The 16,041-nt window shown below is 54.3% G+C and overlaps 1 protein-coding gene across 1 annotated transcript; it reads left to right on the forward strand.

The window, feature by feature from the left end:
- The first annotated feature begins 2,713 nt into the window (after positions 1-2,713).
- CTSD (cathepsin D) lies at positions 2,714-15,508 on the forward strand. The gene is made up of 9 exons (XM_084773817.1): positions 2,714-2,899; positions 5,173-5,335; positions 7,714-7,837; positions 8,540-8,658; positions 10,046-10,260; positions 13,892-14,014; positions 14,271-14,415; positions 14,507-14,605; positions 14,697-15,508. Exons 1-9 carry the CDS (start codon positions 2,832-2,834, stop codon positions 14,862-14,864), a joined length of 1,224 nt encoding a protein of 407 aa, XP_084629943.1. The 5' UTR covers positions 2,714-2,831; the 3' UTR covers positions 14,865-15,508.
- The last annotated feature ends 533 nt before the right edge of the window (positions 15,509-16,041 follow it).

A 16,041-nucleotide genomic window follows, 5' to 3' on the forward strand; every position in this document is an offset into this window, starting at 1 on the left:
ACAAGCTTCCATGCCTCAGCTTTAACCTTTAACTTCTCTGAGTAAATACCCAGGAGAACAATTGCCAAATTGTATGACAAGTGAACACTTGGCTTTGAAAAAGAATACCACACTGTTTTCCAAAGTGGCTACGCCATCCTGCATCCTTACCACAATGAGTGGACTGCCTGCCCACTCACTACCTCCCTGCCCTGCCCTAAACCAATGTCATCACCCTTTTGGATCTGGGCTACCTAGTAGGTGTGCAGTGGTGTCTCACTGTTGTTTCAATCTGTAGTTCCCTGGTGACGGCAGGAGCAAGGCATCTGCTCGGAATAATTGCCTTTGAGATGCTATCTTTGCTTATGTGATTGTTCAGACCAGTTGGCCACTTTTGTTTATTATTTTTACTGATTTTGTTTTTGTTTTTGTTGTTGTTGTTTTCAAAACAGGGTTTCTCTATGTACCAGCCCTGGCTGTCCTGGACTTACTTTGTAGACCAGGCTGGCTTCAAACTCACAGAGATCTGCCCGCCTCTTCCTCCCTTGTAATTTATTCAAGGCTATCTTTTCTCCCCTGTTCCTATCACCTGGGCAGACACAGGTGACACTCTTCCTTTGCCTCCACCCACTTCTCTGTCAACACCATCCTGTCTCCATTACTGAACACAGTACTTAATCCCTCTTCACTGAAATGACTGACGTCCGTGTCGTGTCGGATTGCTAAACCCAGTGTCTCAAGGTGGCTTCTATCTTCCATGCGATGCATCATCCATGGTTCCTAACCTCATGGCCACTCCTCTTAGAAGACACTTTCTTCAGGCCTCAAAGGCCCTCCTCTCTCTTGGCCTCTGTCTCCAGATAGCCACTGTTTGGTCTACTTTGCCATCTTCCCCTCGGTTTAGGTTCATAATGTTGGTAATCCCCGGGGCTCAATCTAGCCTGTTTCTGTGCATAGGCTTTGCACACTCGGCCCTTTGTTTCACCCAATCTAACTGGGACAAAGCCCTAAATGAGGGCGACGTACTACTTCTGTGGCAGGTGGCCCTGTCTCCTGGGCTTGCAACTCAAACAGCTACTGTTACTCACCAGGACCTGAGGCGTACCCTGCAGGCACACACTGGCCTTAAACACGCAAAGCTTAGCCCTTGTCCTCCACCCTAGCCTCATCCTCTCACAGGGCACCTCTTGCCCTATCAGACACCACTAGTCCAGCTGTTTCAGACAGTGCCCTGCAATGTCACTACTGAACTCCAACCTGGTACCAATCTGTAGAGCCAACAAGGAAACCCTCCTAATGAGCAGACGGTGACTTCCTCTCTCTACCTCATGGTCCCAGGTACTACTGACTCCTTTCACTTAGACAGCTGAGGCATGGTCCAGGTGGCTCCTCCCTCCTCTGAGCTCCCCATGTCCCTGTCCACTCCTCCTCCCTACCCCCGAGAGGCCAAGACTTGAGCTACCTTCTGGTCCCTTCTCTTAATTGTGAAGCACCCCTGGCTGTTGTCCACCTACTTAGAGCCACTCAAACGAGGCCTCTGTGATTGCAACACTCTGCCCCATGACTTCATGCACCCCATTTCTGCACCAGCTTTCGAGGGCTGCAGGAACTGCCTAGTTCCTGTTTTGTCTGTCCTCACCTTGAAATTGAAGACTTCAGGAAGGCAGGACTTTCTGCACTGGTCCCTTTTGACACTCAGAGCAGAGCCTGGCATGTACTTAGTATTTGGTAGCCTAGGGGACCCAAGATGAACGCTCCAATACAGGGAGGCCCAGAGGGGCCTGGCCCATGAGGTGTGGTGTGGCCCCTCCGGGGCTCTGAAGTGGAAGTCCAGAAAGGGTAGGTTCCAACCACCTGGGCCTGGGCTATGTCACCTCAGGGCCAAGGCTGGGCACGGTCTCTAAGCAATGAATGTCTCCATGAGGAGGAAGTGTTGTTACGCAGAGGATGCTGGACTGACCTGTTTCCCTTCCTGCCCTTCCCTTGTTGCTGGATTCACTGTCAAATGGACAGGAGAGGGTTGGGGTGGGGGAAGATGCTATGGCGATCCTCAACATGAGGGCCTAGCTTTTATAGGGAGGGCCCAGGGCCACTCCTCTTTCTGGAAGCAACTCTGTGTGCTGTAGGTGCACCTGCTGGGCACTGTGGAGTTACTGTGAACTAGCAGAGGGCAATCGCACCCCTTTCCCCACCTTCTCTGCAAGCTCACATAGATTTCTTAAAGGCATGGTACCAGGCCCAGGCCTGCAATAAACAATGCTACATTATAGATCTGCATGCTAGGTGTTTCGGCTTTAGAAAAAGAGGCCTCGCTCTGGGGAGGTGAGTAGGCAGTAGACCTTTGAAGAGGATGGAGGCCCAAGTGTCCAGAGACGCTCCTAGGAAATTCTGAAATAGGAACAGAGCTGAGAGGGAAAAGGCTTGGTTTTAAACTGGTACCAAGGAGGTCAGGGCCCAGACAGCGATTCCTGGTAGTGGGAACCCAGTTCCACAAGACAGATTGGGGAAGGGTGGCGCTGAAGGAAAGGTTCGCCCCAGTGGATGCTTCCGGGCTAGGGAGCCGAGCGCACTTCCTTCCCCACGTGACCAGCACTCGGAATTCTCTAGTCCCGGGAAAAGTCAGCCGGCGCGCTCCCGAGCGGAGTGGCGTGCGCGAGCCTGGAGCAGCGTACGCCTGCGCCTCGGCAGTCTTGGAGGCGGTCCCGGGTCGCCCCGCCCTGCGCCCTTGTCTCACGTGACTTGTTGAGTTGCAAACAAGCGGATCAGCTGACCCCGTAGGACTGCGGTGTCATCCCGGCTATAAGCGTGCGACCTCTGGCATTAAGCTTCGCTCCCGCTGGGCCGCCGTGACCATGAAGACCCCTGGCATCTTGCTGCTCGCCCTCGGCCTCTTGGTCGCGTCAGCCTCCGCGGTTATCAGGTGAGGACCCGGTCTGGGGCCGGTGATGCGGGCGCGCCCCACGGAGTCCTGCGTGCTCCGGCAGGTGCTCGAATGCACCGCTCAGTGCGGCCTTCCTCAGGGCCCCGCGGACTATGGGACGAAAGGCTCAAAACATACCATTTCTGTGGTCGGACGGGAGGGGACAGTAGAGTGGCCACAAAGTGAGTCCGGCTCCAGCTTCCCCCGCGTTCTGGGGGCGGGCTTCCAAGGAGCAGTGCTGTTCCATAGGTGGTATTCTGTTGACTACCAACCGAGCTATGGAAGTCGAAGACGCAGTAGGCCTGCGTCCCCCAGAACCTGGGCAGGCTTTTCCTTTTAAGGGACCTGGTTTGACAGCTGTGCACTGGTGCATGTGCTCAGAATTTTACTCAAATATGTTCCCTCTGTCCTGGGTAGTGAACCTATCCATTTTCCCTCCTGAGTCGATCAAGTCCCAGAGAGAGGAGGTATGAAGTGGCCCTGTTTAAATACCTTGGAGCTGAAGTCTACCTCACTGGGGACCAGGCCCTCCTCAGGCCTGTAGACTCAGCCTTTGTTCTAGATGGGGCCTTTATGGTGGTGGCCTGTGTCTTTTCCCACTCTGTGGTGGATGAGGTTCTAGGGTGCTGGAGCAGAGCTGGCTCAGCCAGCTGGGCACCAGGACTGGGTGGGAAGGAGTCCAGCCTGGAGGCTGCAAGCCAGGAGTGGGTAGCCTCTGTGAAGCCATTGTAGGGAGTGGCCTAGGTTTGATCCTGCCCTGCCTTTGCCTGCCCTACCCTCAGGCTTCCCTTCTCTGGGAACAGGTGGTGCTGCCATGGTGACGGGAACCCCAGGATCCCTGGGACCAGGCACCAGAACCAACACCACTCTCTTAAGATCCTTGGTACCTTGGGCTGTTGGCATGTTTCCAGACCCCTGCAGGGTGTGTGCTCCCTCCCCCCCCACTCACCCTCAGACCAAAATCCTAGCTCTGTCCTGCCCACCACTTCTAGGCGAGAATCCTATCTTTCAAGAGTATGCCCTCAGCATGCCAGGAAAGGTCAGCTGTGACCTTGAACACAAATCCCTGGGCAGGGAAGTTTCATCAAGTGATTAGAGACTCGGGCCAGCTCTCCTTGAGAGAGGAGCAAACTGGGAGGAGAGAGGTGTCCTGGAGGACAGGGCAGGGACCCCTTCCTCTGCTAACTAATGGTAGAATCCCCTATTGAGTGGCCTGCATCAGGGCTTCAGGAAGCATGCATGGGCCTTGACTTCTGTGGTGGTGGTGTGAATGTGCTGGGTTTTATGAAAGGTGCAAGGTTGGCTAGGGAGAATATGTCTCAGCACTCGGGATGGTTAGGGGAAGAACCTCCAGGGAGGTCGGCATGATGCTGCCACTATAAGCTTAGGGGCAAGAGGGACACCTCTTTGTACAGTCCAGGTGGGAACCGATGTGTCTTAAGAGCCAGGTTCAGTGGTTCAGCCCTGAGTCTCTTGTGCACCTTGCTCTGGGTGCACCTGTGCCGCCACCTCCTCTCCCTCCTCCTCCTCCTCCTCCTCCTCCTCCTCCTCCTCCTCCTCCTCCTCCTCCTCCTCCTCCTCCTCCCATAGGGTTGGGTTCCCCAGGGCACTGGGCACAAGTGCCTGGCCACACCCTAAAAAGAACCCACTAGCCACTAACCCAGGAAAGACTAGATTAGGAGAGCACTGGGGACCAGTCTGTGTGCTGTTTTGCCTCTGGAGTGACTGAAAACCACCTGACTTGGGTGTGGTTGGTGAGGGGAAGGGGTGGGCACACTAGCCTGTGCTTGGATGGAAGGAGTGAGGCAGACCGGAGCCTTCTGTGACTGAGCTGAGGAGTCTGTGGTGATAGGGTGCCCTTAGCTGATCTGGTGGGCCGCTGGGCCTATGGCTTTTGGGGCAGGAGTTTTTCATGTCGTGGCCAGTTTGAGATACACAAGTTCAGCCAGGCGTGGTGGCGCACGCCTTTAATCCCAGCATTCGTGAGGCAGAGGCAGGTGGATCACTGTGAATTTTAGGATAGCCTGGTCTACAAAGTGAGTCTAGGACAGCCAAGGCTACACAGAGAAACCCTGTCTTGGGGCGGGGGCAGGGGGGGGGATATACATAAGTTCATCTAAACAGACATCTTTGCCAGAGGCACTGAGGTGCATGGCTGGTGGTCATTCTATACTACGAGGGCTGCCCTGGCCCGGCCTGGAGTATCCTGGGGTGGGAGGTGGAGGAAAGCAGGCAGAGCTGTGCACTAACATAACTCTATCCTGTCCTGACAGAATCCCTCTGCACAAGTTTACGTCCATCCGCCGGACCATGACGGAGGTGGCCGGCTCTGTGGAAAACCTGATCCTTAAGGGCCCCATAACCAAGTACTCCGCGCAGCAGCCACCTTCTGGGATGAAGGGGCCAGTGCCAGAGATACTCAAAAACTACCTGGATGTGAGTGGGGTTGTGTTTTGGGGGCTTGCTTTGAGGGGTGAATGTGGGAGGGGCTAGCTCCCTGCGATTGGTAGCCAGTTCTTTGTGGGGCACCTTTTCAGTGGGACGGGCTTCCAGGTTCAGCCACACCATTCCCTGGTTTTTTTGGTTTTTTTGTTTTTGTTTTCTGTTTTTTTGTTTGTTTGTTTGTTTTGGTTTGGTTTGGTTTCGTTTTTGGAGACAGGGTTTCTCTGTGCAGCCTTGGCTGTCCTGGACTCACTTTGTAGACCAGGCTGGCCTTGAACTCACAGCGATCCGCTTGCCTCTGCCTCCCGAGTGCTGGGATTAAAGGCGTGCGCCACCAACCATTCCCTGTTTTAACAGCTCCCCATTCCTGCCATCCTAGAGTCCTCCTGCCTTGACTGCTCAGGCTGAAGGATGGATCAGGGTGGCCTTGCTTGGTACTTGCAGAAGGTTCTTCCTGGGTCTTGAGGTTTTTCCTTTGTTCTGTTTGTGGTACTAGGATTGAGCCTAGGGCCCCATGTGTGTGTGGGGGGGGGCGGGGGGCAAGTGCTTGGCCACTGAGTTACATCCTCAGTCGTACCCTCCCCAACCCCACATTAAGTGTTGAACACAGACTTTTTCAATTTAGCTGCTGCTGTTGCTGAGTCTCACTCAGCCTTAGGACTGTGCTGTGGTGTGTAGAGCGGCCTGGAAGCAAACCCAGAGTCTGGCCTGAGCCTGCCCCAGGGCTGAGTTGGGGGAGCAGTTACTGGACCCATATAGATGTAACTTGCTGGAGCCTCTCTGTGCACATGTCCTAGGACAGGCCTAAGCCGATCCCCTGGCCCAAGGGATCACTTTGCCACCTTCCCCAAATCAACGGCCCTCCTTGCTGTTTTTAGTGCCACTCCCCCCCCCCCCCCATCCCTTTTTCTGGAGGTTGAACTGATTAGTACCCTGTGCATATTAGGCATTTGCTTTACCACTGTGCTCTGCGCCCACCCCAGTTTTCACTTTTTTTTTTTTTTTTTTGGTTTTTTGAGACAGGGTCTCTCTGTGTTAGCCTTGGCTGTCTTGGACTCACTTTGTAGGCCAGGCTGGCCTTGAACTCACAGCGATCCGCCTGCCTCTGCCTCCCGAGTGCTGGGATTAAAGTGTGCACCATCATGCCCAGCTCCTTTTTTTTTTTTTTTTTTTTTTTTACTTTTTATTTTGAGATAATTGCTCACACTAGCCTTGAATTTACAGTCCTCCTATCTTGACCTTTTGAGTGGTTGGGATTATAGGTCTGGCTCAGCAGCCCACCCTCCTCGAAGGGCAAACAGGCTCTGAGGGGGAACATTCTGGAAGCCACTTGGTAAGCTCTGTGAAGGGTTCTGGGCCAGAGCCTGGCATCTTTTCTCCCAAGTCTTATAAACCCAGGATGACTGTGTAGCCTTGGGCTAAGTTGGCAGTGCCCTCTTGTCTTATCTGACCCAAGCTATGGCAGTGACAGGAAACATGAGACCCAGGCTTGTGACTGGCTGAGGAAAGTGGACAGTCTGCCTGCCTGGGTCCATCTGGTTAGTTCCCAGACACGTGCACGTGCGCAGGCACACACACATGCTGAGTACAGTAATGCCCTTTCCCCTCCCCACTTACTTCTCTTGGGTTTTGTGATGCTGTCTGGAGTTAAATGGGATTGCGCCCTGAATCTTGTATCCACCTGTGGTTCAGGCTCCTTCCTGGGCAGGTGCCATAGCCAGTAGTTAAAACTGGGCTCCCCCCACCCACCCCTAGAGGGATTTGGGAACCTTTGTGCCTGCCCAGCCACTGGAATTGGCAGCCCTGGTGGTCCCTGCTGTCTGTGTGAATAAGTGGGAAAACAAAGCCAGGCTTCCCTGCTGTGAAGTAGTGACCAAGTTGGGGCAAGTACTGTTGCCTCCATGGTGGCCCCTCGCATCATTTCTTCCACAGGAGAGTGTCCAGACTGAGGCCTGTAGAACAGGTACAGGCAAGAGTTAAGGCCTTTAGAGTCAGGTGTGACACTCAAAAACAGCACAGGGGCCTTCCTGGCCAGCCTAATCCATGTCTGGCTTTGTGGAGGGCCAGGCCTGTCTGCCCACTAGCCTTAGTTTCCACTGGTCCAGTTCTTGCCGGCCCTGCAGTGCAGTAGGTAAAGGGGCCCAGGATCTTGGAGTTCAGTACTAGGTCTCAGGCCTACCCATCTAGAGTCTATTCTTTGGGATTTCCGTTCCTATTCAGGGTCCGGTAGGTGAAAGTGCATGTGGTAGCTGAGGCCGGAATGCCGGGGCACTCCCTGCCTCTGCCTGGGCCTCTCAGGCGTGGTTTCCTAGGCAGCCGGAAGCCCTCTCAGGTACCTCCTCTCACCTTGATGAACATTGTTCCTCCCTTAGGCCCAGTACTACGGTGAGATCGGCATCGGGACCCCCCCACAGTGTTTCACGGTCGTCTTTGATACCGGCTCCTCTAACCTGTGGGTCCCCTCGATTCACTGCAAGTTGCTGAACGTAGCCTGCTGTGAGTCTCCCTGTCACCCTCTCTCCCAGCATCCCCCGCCCCCCCCCCCATCCCCCAAGGATCTAGAGGAGAGACTCAAGGCACCCATTAAACGTGCCTGGTACTGGGGTGCCCTGGCTTTGCTATCTTACATTCTCCCGCCATTCTCAGTGGCCTTTGGAACAATCAGGGTGACAGAGGCCTTACTCTGGGGGTGGGGGTCCCTGAGCATCTGGTGTTGACTTCTCTTTCCCTAGAAAATGGGAGTTCCAGCCCCATCTCTTTGAAGCCCAGCATTTCTGGGATGTAGTTGAGGAGGCTGTGGGAGGCAGGTTAGGCTTGAGATTTGTGGGTCCTCAGATATAGACCACCTCCTGGGCAAGATTTCCTCGTCTGCTTAACATACCCAGCAGCCCTTGCTCTTCTGCTCTCCCCTGAGGTACCCACTTACCAGCTCTTGTCAACTGCAGCCTTGTCATTGAGGCTGGGGAGTGTTGCTGGCCAAGGGTGGAACAAACTGAAGGCTGGGCCCCACCTGTAAGGCCAAGGTTTTGGGTGAACAGCCCATGGCCCAGGGTGGGGGTGGGGGCTCCTCATTGTGTGGTGTAGGTCATAGCCAAAGGTGAATTTGGAGATGTAGGGTGGGCAGCTGGCCCCACAGCACCCCAGAGGGGCCAGAGACTGTAGTGGTAGCCGGCAGACTAACGGCCCTATCCCTTGCAGGGTTTCACCACAAGTACAACAGCGACAAGTCCAGCACCTACGTGGAAAACGGCACAGCCTTCGACATCCACTACGGCTCAGGCAGCCTCTCGGGGTACCTGAGCCAGGACACTGTGTCGGTGAGTCCCTGGGCCCTGTCCTGGAGCTCACAGGTCCTGTAATGGCAACGGATTCATCTTGTGAGCACCTGCAGCTGAGGAGAGAGAGAGAGAGCATGGTTTTCCTAGCCCAACTTCAGGCACCTGAGATAGCTGCTGAATGTGGATGGCCACGGCAGTGCTGGGTGATAGGGAACAGGGGCAGACCTGCTAGGTTAGGGTGCCGCTTGAACAAAGGCTCTGGGGCAGGGGACCCCGGCATACCTGGTGGTGAGAAGGCAGATAGGAAGGATGTGGGAGGGGCAGAGCTGGGCCATGGGGTGTTGGCTAGTGGAGACTAAACTACCCCCAAGTGGCTGCTGACACAGCCTGGCCTGGCCAGCGAGCCACTGGCAGATCTGCTGCTGGCCTGCTAGTGTTGGGGACACTGGCTGGGGAGGACTGCCTTATATTTGAGGTGAGGTGGCAGCAGAGTATCTTTTTCTTTTCTTTCCTTCCTTCCTTTTTGTTTGTTTGTTTTTCAAGACAGGATTTCTCTGTAGCCCTGGCTGTCCTGGAACTGGCTCTGTAGCCCAGGGTGGCCTTACATTCACAGAAATCTGCCTGCCTCTGCCTCTCAAGTGCTAGGGTTATAGGTGTGCGTCGTCACCACCCAAGATGCCAGCATGGTGTCTTAAGGCCTTGAAGGTCTGGCCAAAGGGGCCAGGCCTGGGTATAGAAAGGGTCATCATACTTGTCAAGGCTAAGGTGGGTTAGAAAGTCCTGCCTGTGCTGTAACAAGTGCTGTAAAAGGCGCCAGGAGAGAGAGTGTCTGGGCTGGGCTCAAGCCTGCCAGGATGCTGTAGGGAGCTGTAGATTCCAACAGCCGGGCCTCCTCCTCCTCCTCCTCCTAATCTGACCTTTGTCTGGGCCTTGACACCCTGTACCTGTGAGATCAGAGCTCTCTGCTGTTGGCTCCTTGTGATGCTTCTCCAGGGCCCCTCAGTGCACAGGATGTTAAACCGCCCGCAGCTGACACGTCCTCAGCAGCAGCCCCTTCCACTTCCTGCTCTGGTTCCACCTGCAGCCTCAGCGTGATGGGGCAGGCTGCTGGTGAACAGGAGGATTGGGGCTTCAGGGTGACAGTTATGGGTTACCCAGCTGCTCAAGCTGCAGGCTCAGTGGCTTGCCCCCACGGCCAAGGGCAAGAATAACACTGTCCATGTAGATATAGAATACGGAGGGGTGTAGGTGAGGCAGCATCTCCCTTGGTTAATACAAAATCCTCATAAGTCCCTCAGGGAGAGACTTTGACATCGCGTCCTTGTCTTCAGCTACGTGGCTCTATTGAGCCCATCTGTCCACATTCTGCTATTTTGGCCGTCCTGAAAGGGTGTATCAGCTGTGACACATGTGTTCTGGTCTGCAGGTACCATGTATGGCCAAGACGTCAGTCAAGGTAGAGAAACAGACCTTTGGAGAAGCCACCAAGGAACCCGGAATCACATTCATCGCAGCCAAGTTTGATGGCATCTTGGGCATGGCCTACCCTCGTATCTCTGTCAACAATGTCCTTCCAGTCTTTGACAACCTGATGAATCAGAAGCTGGTAGACAAGAACATCTTCTCCTTCTACCTGAACAGGTGCAGCCGGAGGGGCGTGGCTCTCACCCTCCCTTGGGCTCAGCTCCAGGGGGGGAGGATACAGATGGGACTTAAGAGTCTATGCTGCAGGTTTGGCCATGGCCTCAGACCTGAGTTTGTCTGGCAGACAGGAGTTCCTGTTATTTGCCTTGGCAAGAAGGTCATGTGCCAGGGGCTTCAGCCAGGAGATGCTGGTTGTCTGCCTTAGAGTCTTGGCTCTTGGGGTCCTGGGACTGGTAAGGGCAGATAGGGTCCTTGTTTGGCCGGCCGGTTGCTAGGCCGGTTGCTAGGAGAGTCATGGGTGTGAGCTCTGATCCATGACACACTCCAGGGCAGGCTTCTGGCACCTGGGGGAGGACTGAGAGCCCTAGGTTATACATTGAGTGTGACCTTGCAGGGGTGGCGGGGGTGGGGAGTGGGGGAGCGTCTCTCCATGAAAGATTTGGGGACCTTCCTGTTAGGAGAGATCCTCCCCACAGTACAAATCTTACACAGAAACGAGAGAGATCTTGCAAGGAGTTTCCAGTATCCATCAGTTTTTGGCCTCCTGCAGGCCTGTCCAGTAGTCTTGTTTGGGAACTTGAGAGAAGACGGACAGTTGGGATAAGGGGCTCATCATTTGCTGGGTTCAGCTCCTGGGTGTGGGTTGGGTGTGGGTTGGGTGTGGGTGGCCTCCTGCCCTGAGCTGCTGCTGCTAACCACACCTTCCTTTTCTGGGCTGACTTACAGCGTGCCTCAGCAAGGGTAACTTCCGGATGCCCACTCTATGTTCCCTAGCTCCTGATTGTGATCAGTCCTGTCCCAGCCCAGAATCATCTAGTTTTGCTTTTCCCTGTCTACTTCTGTCCCTTGGGCACAGTGGCTCTCTAGAGACAGGGGCATGGGTGAATGGACAGGGTCGTCAACCCCTGGGCTCTGCTTCCTAGAGCTGGAGGGTGCCCCAAAGTTAGCTGAGCTGGGCGATAGTGGCGCATGCCTGTAATCCCAGCACTCGAGATTCCGAAGCAAGAGGATCACTGTGAGTTCAAGGACAGCCAGGACTACGTAGAAGACACTGTCTCAGAAAACAAAGACAAGTAGGCCAGGTCAGACTGTAGGCTTCTGTTTTACTTAGCAATGGTAGTCTTTTCCCAGGCCCATGGTACATTAGAGACAAGTGATCAACAGACCATCTGTCTGTAAGTCTCAAGGCTCAATTCTAAGATCTCAAGACACCCATCCTCCTTGGAGTCTGTTTTCTAGGAGAAATACCACCCCCCCCCATCCCCATCAAGTAGGAAGGGATGTGGCAGCTACAGCCTAGGCCCTAGGGCACTTACTCTGCCAGCCAGGTTCCAGGCTGGTGACCCACAGGTGTGGCTGCTGAGTAGGCAGGTGTGAAACCAGCAGAGTGAGGGGCTGTGGCTCTGTAACCAGGCATGTGGGTGGAGCGTGGGTGAGGAGGGCAAGAGGCAGGCTCTGTGTGTGTGTGTGTGTGTGTGTGTGTGTGTGTGTGTGTGTGTGTGTGAGAGAGAGAGAGAGAGAGAGAGAGAGAGAGAGAGAGAGAGAGACAGAGAGAGAGAGAGAGAGAGAGAGAGAGAGAGAGAGAGAGAGAGAAAGAAGAGAGAGAGAGAGAGAGAGAAAGAAGCTGAAGCCAGGCAGGGTGGAGACTGGAGCAAGAGAACTGAGTAAGGCCCGGAGCTGCACCTGCTGGGAGGAAGGTGTGGGCGTGGCAGGATAGCAGCGCCTAAAATGAAAGCTTTCTTTCCCTCAGCTTTGGACAGTTGTGCCCCAGGATGATGCCTGGCCAGGTGTGGCACTTATATCCCCCTGCCCCTCAGGTTGGAGGTGGCAAGCTCATACTTAAATTCAGCATTGTAGCTACAGGCCATACCTCCTGTGTTATGCTTGAGGGCATCGTGGGCATTCCATGAGACCAGAGATTTTGGGGGGCGTTGAGAGAAGGGTTGGAGGAGAAGCCAAGAGTGTGGGTGTCGGGGCAGGGCATTCCTACTTAGCAAGTGCAGTGGCCATGGCTCAGGCCAGCTCAGCTTCTCAGGGCTGTGTTCCTAGCTTCCTCTTTGAAGCCTGTCTTGAGTTTTGCCAGGCAGAGAGCATCCCTGTCCTTCAGCGCCAGCCTGACCCTTAGCCACCAGTAGCTGAGCCTGAACACCTGCAAGCAGCATCCTGCAGAGAAGGGCCAGCTGTTTCCAGCAGCTTCTGTATGACTGGGCTGGAAGCCCCTCCCTGGGGTGACTGGCTCCACCCTCCTCTTTTCTCTGGGTCTCTCCATGCTTGTGGGTCGAGGCTGCTCAGCCGGCCAACAGAACTGCAAGTGGGAATTTTGTTTAGGATCTGAGCCCTAGGCTAGCTCTACTCTAGGATTATCCCTGGCCAGGTAGGGCACTGTGAATGCATCATGTCGGAGACATAGGTGGATATGTTTGTGGTTTTCCTCAGTGTTAGAATTTATTGAATAACTATAAATTGACGTGCTGAATAAGTTACATTCGTTGCAAATTACAAGTAATCCTATTTTACTTGATAGCCAGCTGTTGGCATCACAGGTTCTTTTATTCCATTATTATTATTATTATTATTATTATTATTATTATTATTATTATTATTATTATTATTATTATTATTATTATTAATGTGTGTGTGAGAGGATGTGCACATGAGTGCAGTCACCAGCGGAAGCCAGAAGAAGTTGTCGAAATCCCAGAAGCTAAAGTTACAGGTGTTTGTGATCATCCTGACTTAGATGCTGGGAAATGAACTGAGTCCTCTGCCAGAGCAGCCAGCCCTCTTAACCTCCAAGCTGTCTCTCCAGCCACTTGGATCAGATCTGAAATACAAATACTAGCGGGTCACACATTACCCTTCTTGTGGCACTTTCCATATGTTCAGGTTCCAGAATAGCTAAGAAAGGGTTGCGGAGACTGCAGAGCCCAGAGGTGCTGTATAGAAGAAGTTGGAGGACCAAACCCAGGGAAGAATTGTGAGGAACCACATGCGAAGTCTTACGAATCACAGACACAGAGGCATCAGTCGCAGGTTTTGGTAGCCGGCCCTTTTCAGGATCACTTTGGAAGTACCCAGAGTTCAGAGGCAGGGGAATCTGTTTGAGGCCACAGCCTGGGGACAGACCTAAGGGTCCTTTGCCATGACGGTATGCCTGGGCCAGGCTTATCAATAGGGCTGCTGCCTTTCAGCCTTGGGTAGTCCCAGGTGAGGGGGGTGGTCGTCACATTTGATGTGATTGACACACTGGCGTCTGTTTGATCTAGGATCTGATAATCTCAGTTGTTGTTTATCAGTTTGTTTCTCCTGGTGTGCTGACAGGTGGCAGGGGTTTGATGATTGTATGAATAAGATACGGAAGTCATTCTTCTTGCTGCTTATACTCAGAATTGAATAACTCCAGCTGAGGATGCTGCTTTACACGGCGGAGTAACTCAAGTCTAGGCTCAGCTGCCACTCTGTACAGTATAGTGACCCAGACAGGTCCAGCTGTCCTCAACAGCTCTCCAGGTCCCTTCCCGACGAAGCCTTCCTTTGTTTCCTCACATAACCTCCTCTCTTCTGATCCCTGACCTTGGATGCCCCTTCTGTACTAGGGGGTGGAGACTGACCACTGACTTCCTCCCAGGGACCCCACGGGGCAACTCGGAGGGGAGCTGATGCTTGGCGGCATTGACTCCAAGTTCTACACGGGGGAGATGAGCTACCTGAACGTCACCCGCAGGGCCTACTGGCAGGTGCACATGGACCAGTGAGTCATGGGTGTTGATGGGGGCTGGGAGTACTATGTAGGGGTGGCACGTGGGAAGCTTGGGGCCCTCCTCTGCCTCTTAAGTACTCTTATTTTGTAACCCTTGGCCATTCAGAGTCCTGTGTGAGTTGTTTAGTCCCAAGGGGGTCGGGGTGGGGTGGGAAGGCAAGTGTCTCCAGGACAGAGTCTAGACAAGCTTATGCCCCAGACTCACCTCTGACAGGTTGAGGTAACTGATAACACTCTTGCCCCATAGGTTGGAGGTGGGCAGCGGCCTGACCCTGTGCAAGGGAGGCTGTGAGGCTATTGTGGACACAGGGACATCACTTCTGGTGGGGCCGCTGGGCGAGGTGAAGGAGCTGCAGAAGGCGATTGGAGCAGTGGCTCTCGTCCAGGGCGAGGTACGCCATGGGCCTGTGTGTGCTGATCAGCAGGCAGAGAGCGTTCCCGAGGCCATGTCTTTGATACCGTGTTCCCTCTTGTGCCTCTTAGTATATGGTCCCTTGTGAGAAGGTGTCCAGTCTGCCTACTGTCAACCTGATACTAGGAGGCAAAAAATATGAACTAACCCCAGAGAAGTATATTCTCAAGGTGAGTGGGTGTGGGCGGTGGCATGTGAACCCAGGACGCCTTGGGTGAGATGAGTGCCGTGTGATCACATGTGACCATTCTGGCCTTGCAGGTGTCTCAAGGTGAGAAGACGATATGCCTGAGTGGCTTCATGGGTATGGACATACCCCCTCCTGCTGGGCCACTCTGGATCCTGGGCGACGTCTTCATTGGCTCCTACTACACTGTGTTTGACAGAGAGAACAATAGGGTTGGCTTTGCCAAAGCTGCCACACTCTAACTTGCTCCTTGCCCATCATCGGGGAAATGGGTCAGAGTCCAGTAGGAAGCCAGCCAGCCCCGTCCTTCCACCTGCCCCACTCGCCTAGCATTGCTGGGCCCTTCAGAGGCCTGGCTTGTGCTCGTCCAGCTGCTCTGTTCTGTGGTTCCTGTCCCTGGGTTCAGATTGCTGCCCTCTGCCCGTCTGAAGGAGGCCAAGGCCCACCCAGTACACAAGGCTGCTTTGAAAGGCCCCTACTGGTTTGGTAGCTGCCGAGACTGCTTGTCTTGTCCTGCTGCCCTTGGCTGTTTGGGCAACACTCCAAAACAGGCATATTGCTCTTGGGATCCTGCCCGGAAACCTGCCCTGACCCATGCCCCTCACCCAGCTTGGGGATGGTATCAAGCTCCATTGCCTCACTGTCTCTGACCTGGCCTGGGAGAAGCCTCAAGACTAGCAGGAGGGAGCAAGAGGACAGAAGCCAAATGGAACCTGGGGGAAGTTAACCTGGGGCCTGACTCTGCCTACCTAGGGAGGCATGCCTCAGCCTGGGGCAGAGGTAGGATGGCTGACTGGTTTGGGCTGGCCTCTGCTACCTTCATCCTCCTGGGCAAGGTGGCTGGGAGCCAAAGTTGGTATACAAATACAGTTGTTTTGGGCCTCTTTCTCTTTGTTGGTGTGCTCTATACTGCTTCTGAATTGGGACATGGGGTTGGAGTTAGCAAGACTGGGGAGACCCAGTGCTTCTGAGGTTGGGGGGTGGGATTCAGGACAATATCCTGGGGGTGGGGTGGGGGAGCCCAGGTTTGGTGTTCAGGGCCAGCCCACAAGGGACTCCTCAGGCTCTGGCTTTCTGTCTGGCCTAGTGGGCAAGATGAGTCTGGGCTAGAACTGGCAGGTTCTGGGACCTCAGGCAGTAGTCAGCAGCCGGATGTGGCCTTGGCTGGAGGCTTTGGGCAGGCCTGGGATTCGTATTGAATCTTGAATCATTTTTAGAGGTGGCCAGGCCAGCACCTGCTGTACTTTGCCAGGGGAGCAGCCTTGTCCCCAGAGGAACTGGAATGAGCCCTAATGGGAATCTTGGGCTTCAGACATCCCCTCTGCAACAGTCAAGTCCTTTAAGCCTGGATCACAAAAGCCACCTGCTGGTGCTGGGTGCCCCACGTAGCCTCCCTGCCTGGGCCTCTTTGCCAGGCCC

The sequence above is a fragment of the Acomys minous genome, assembly GCF_964271855.1.
Source record: "Acomys minous genome assembly, chromosome: 2".
NCBI lineage: Eukaryota > Metazoa > Chordata > Mammalia > Rodentia > Muridae > Acomys > Acomys minous.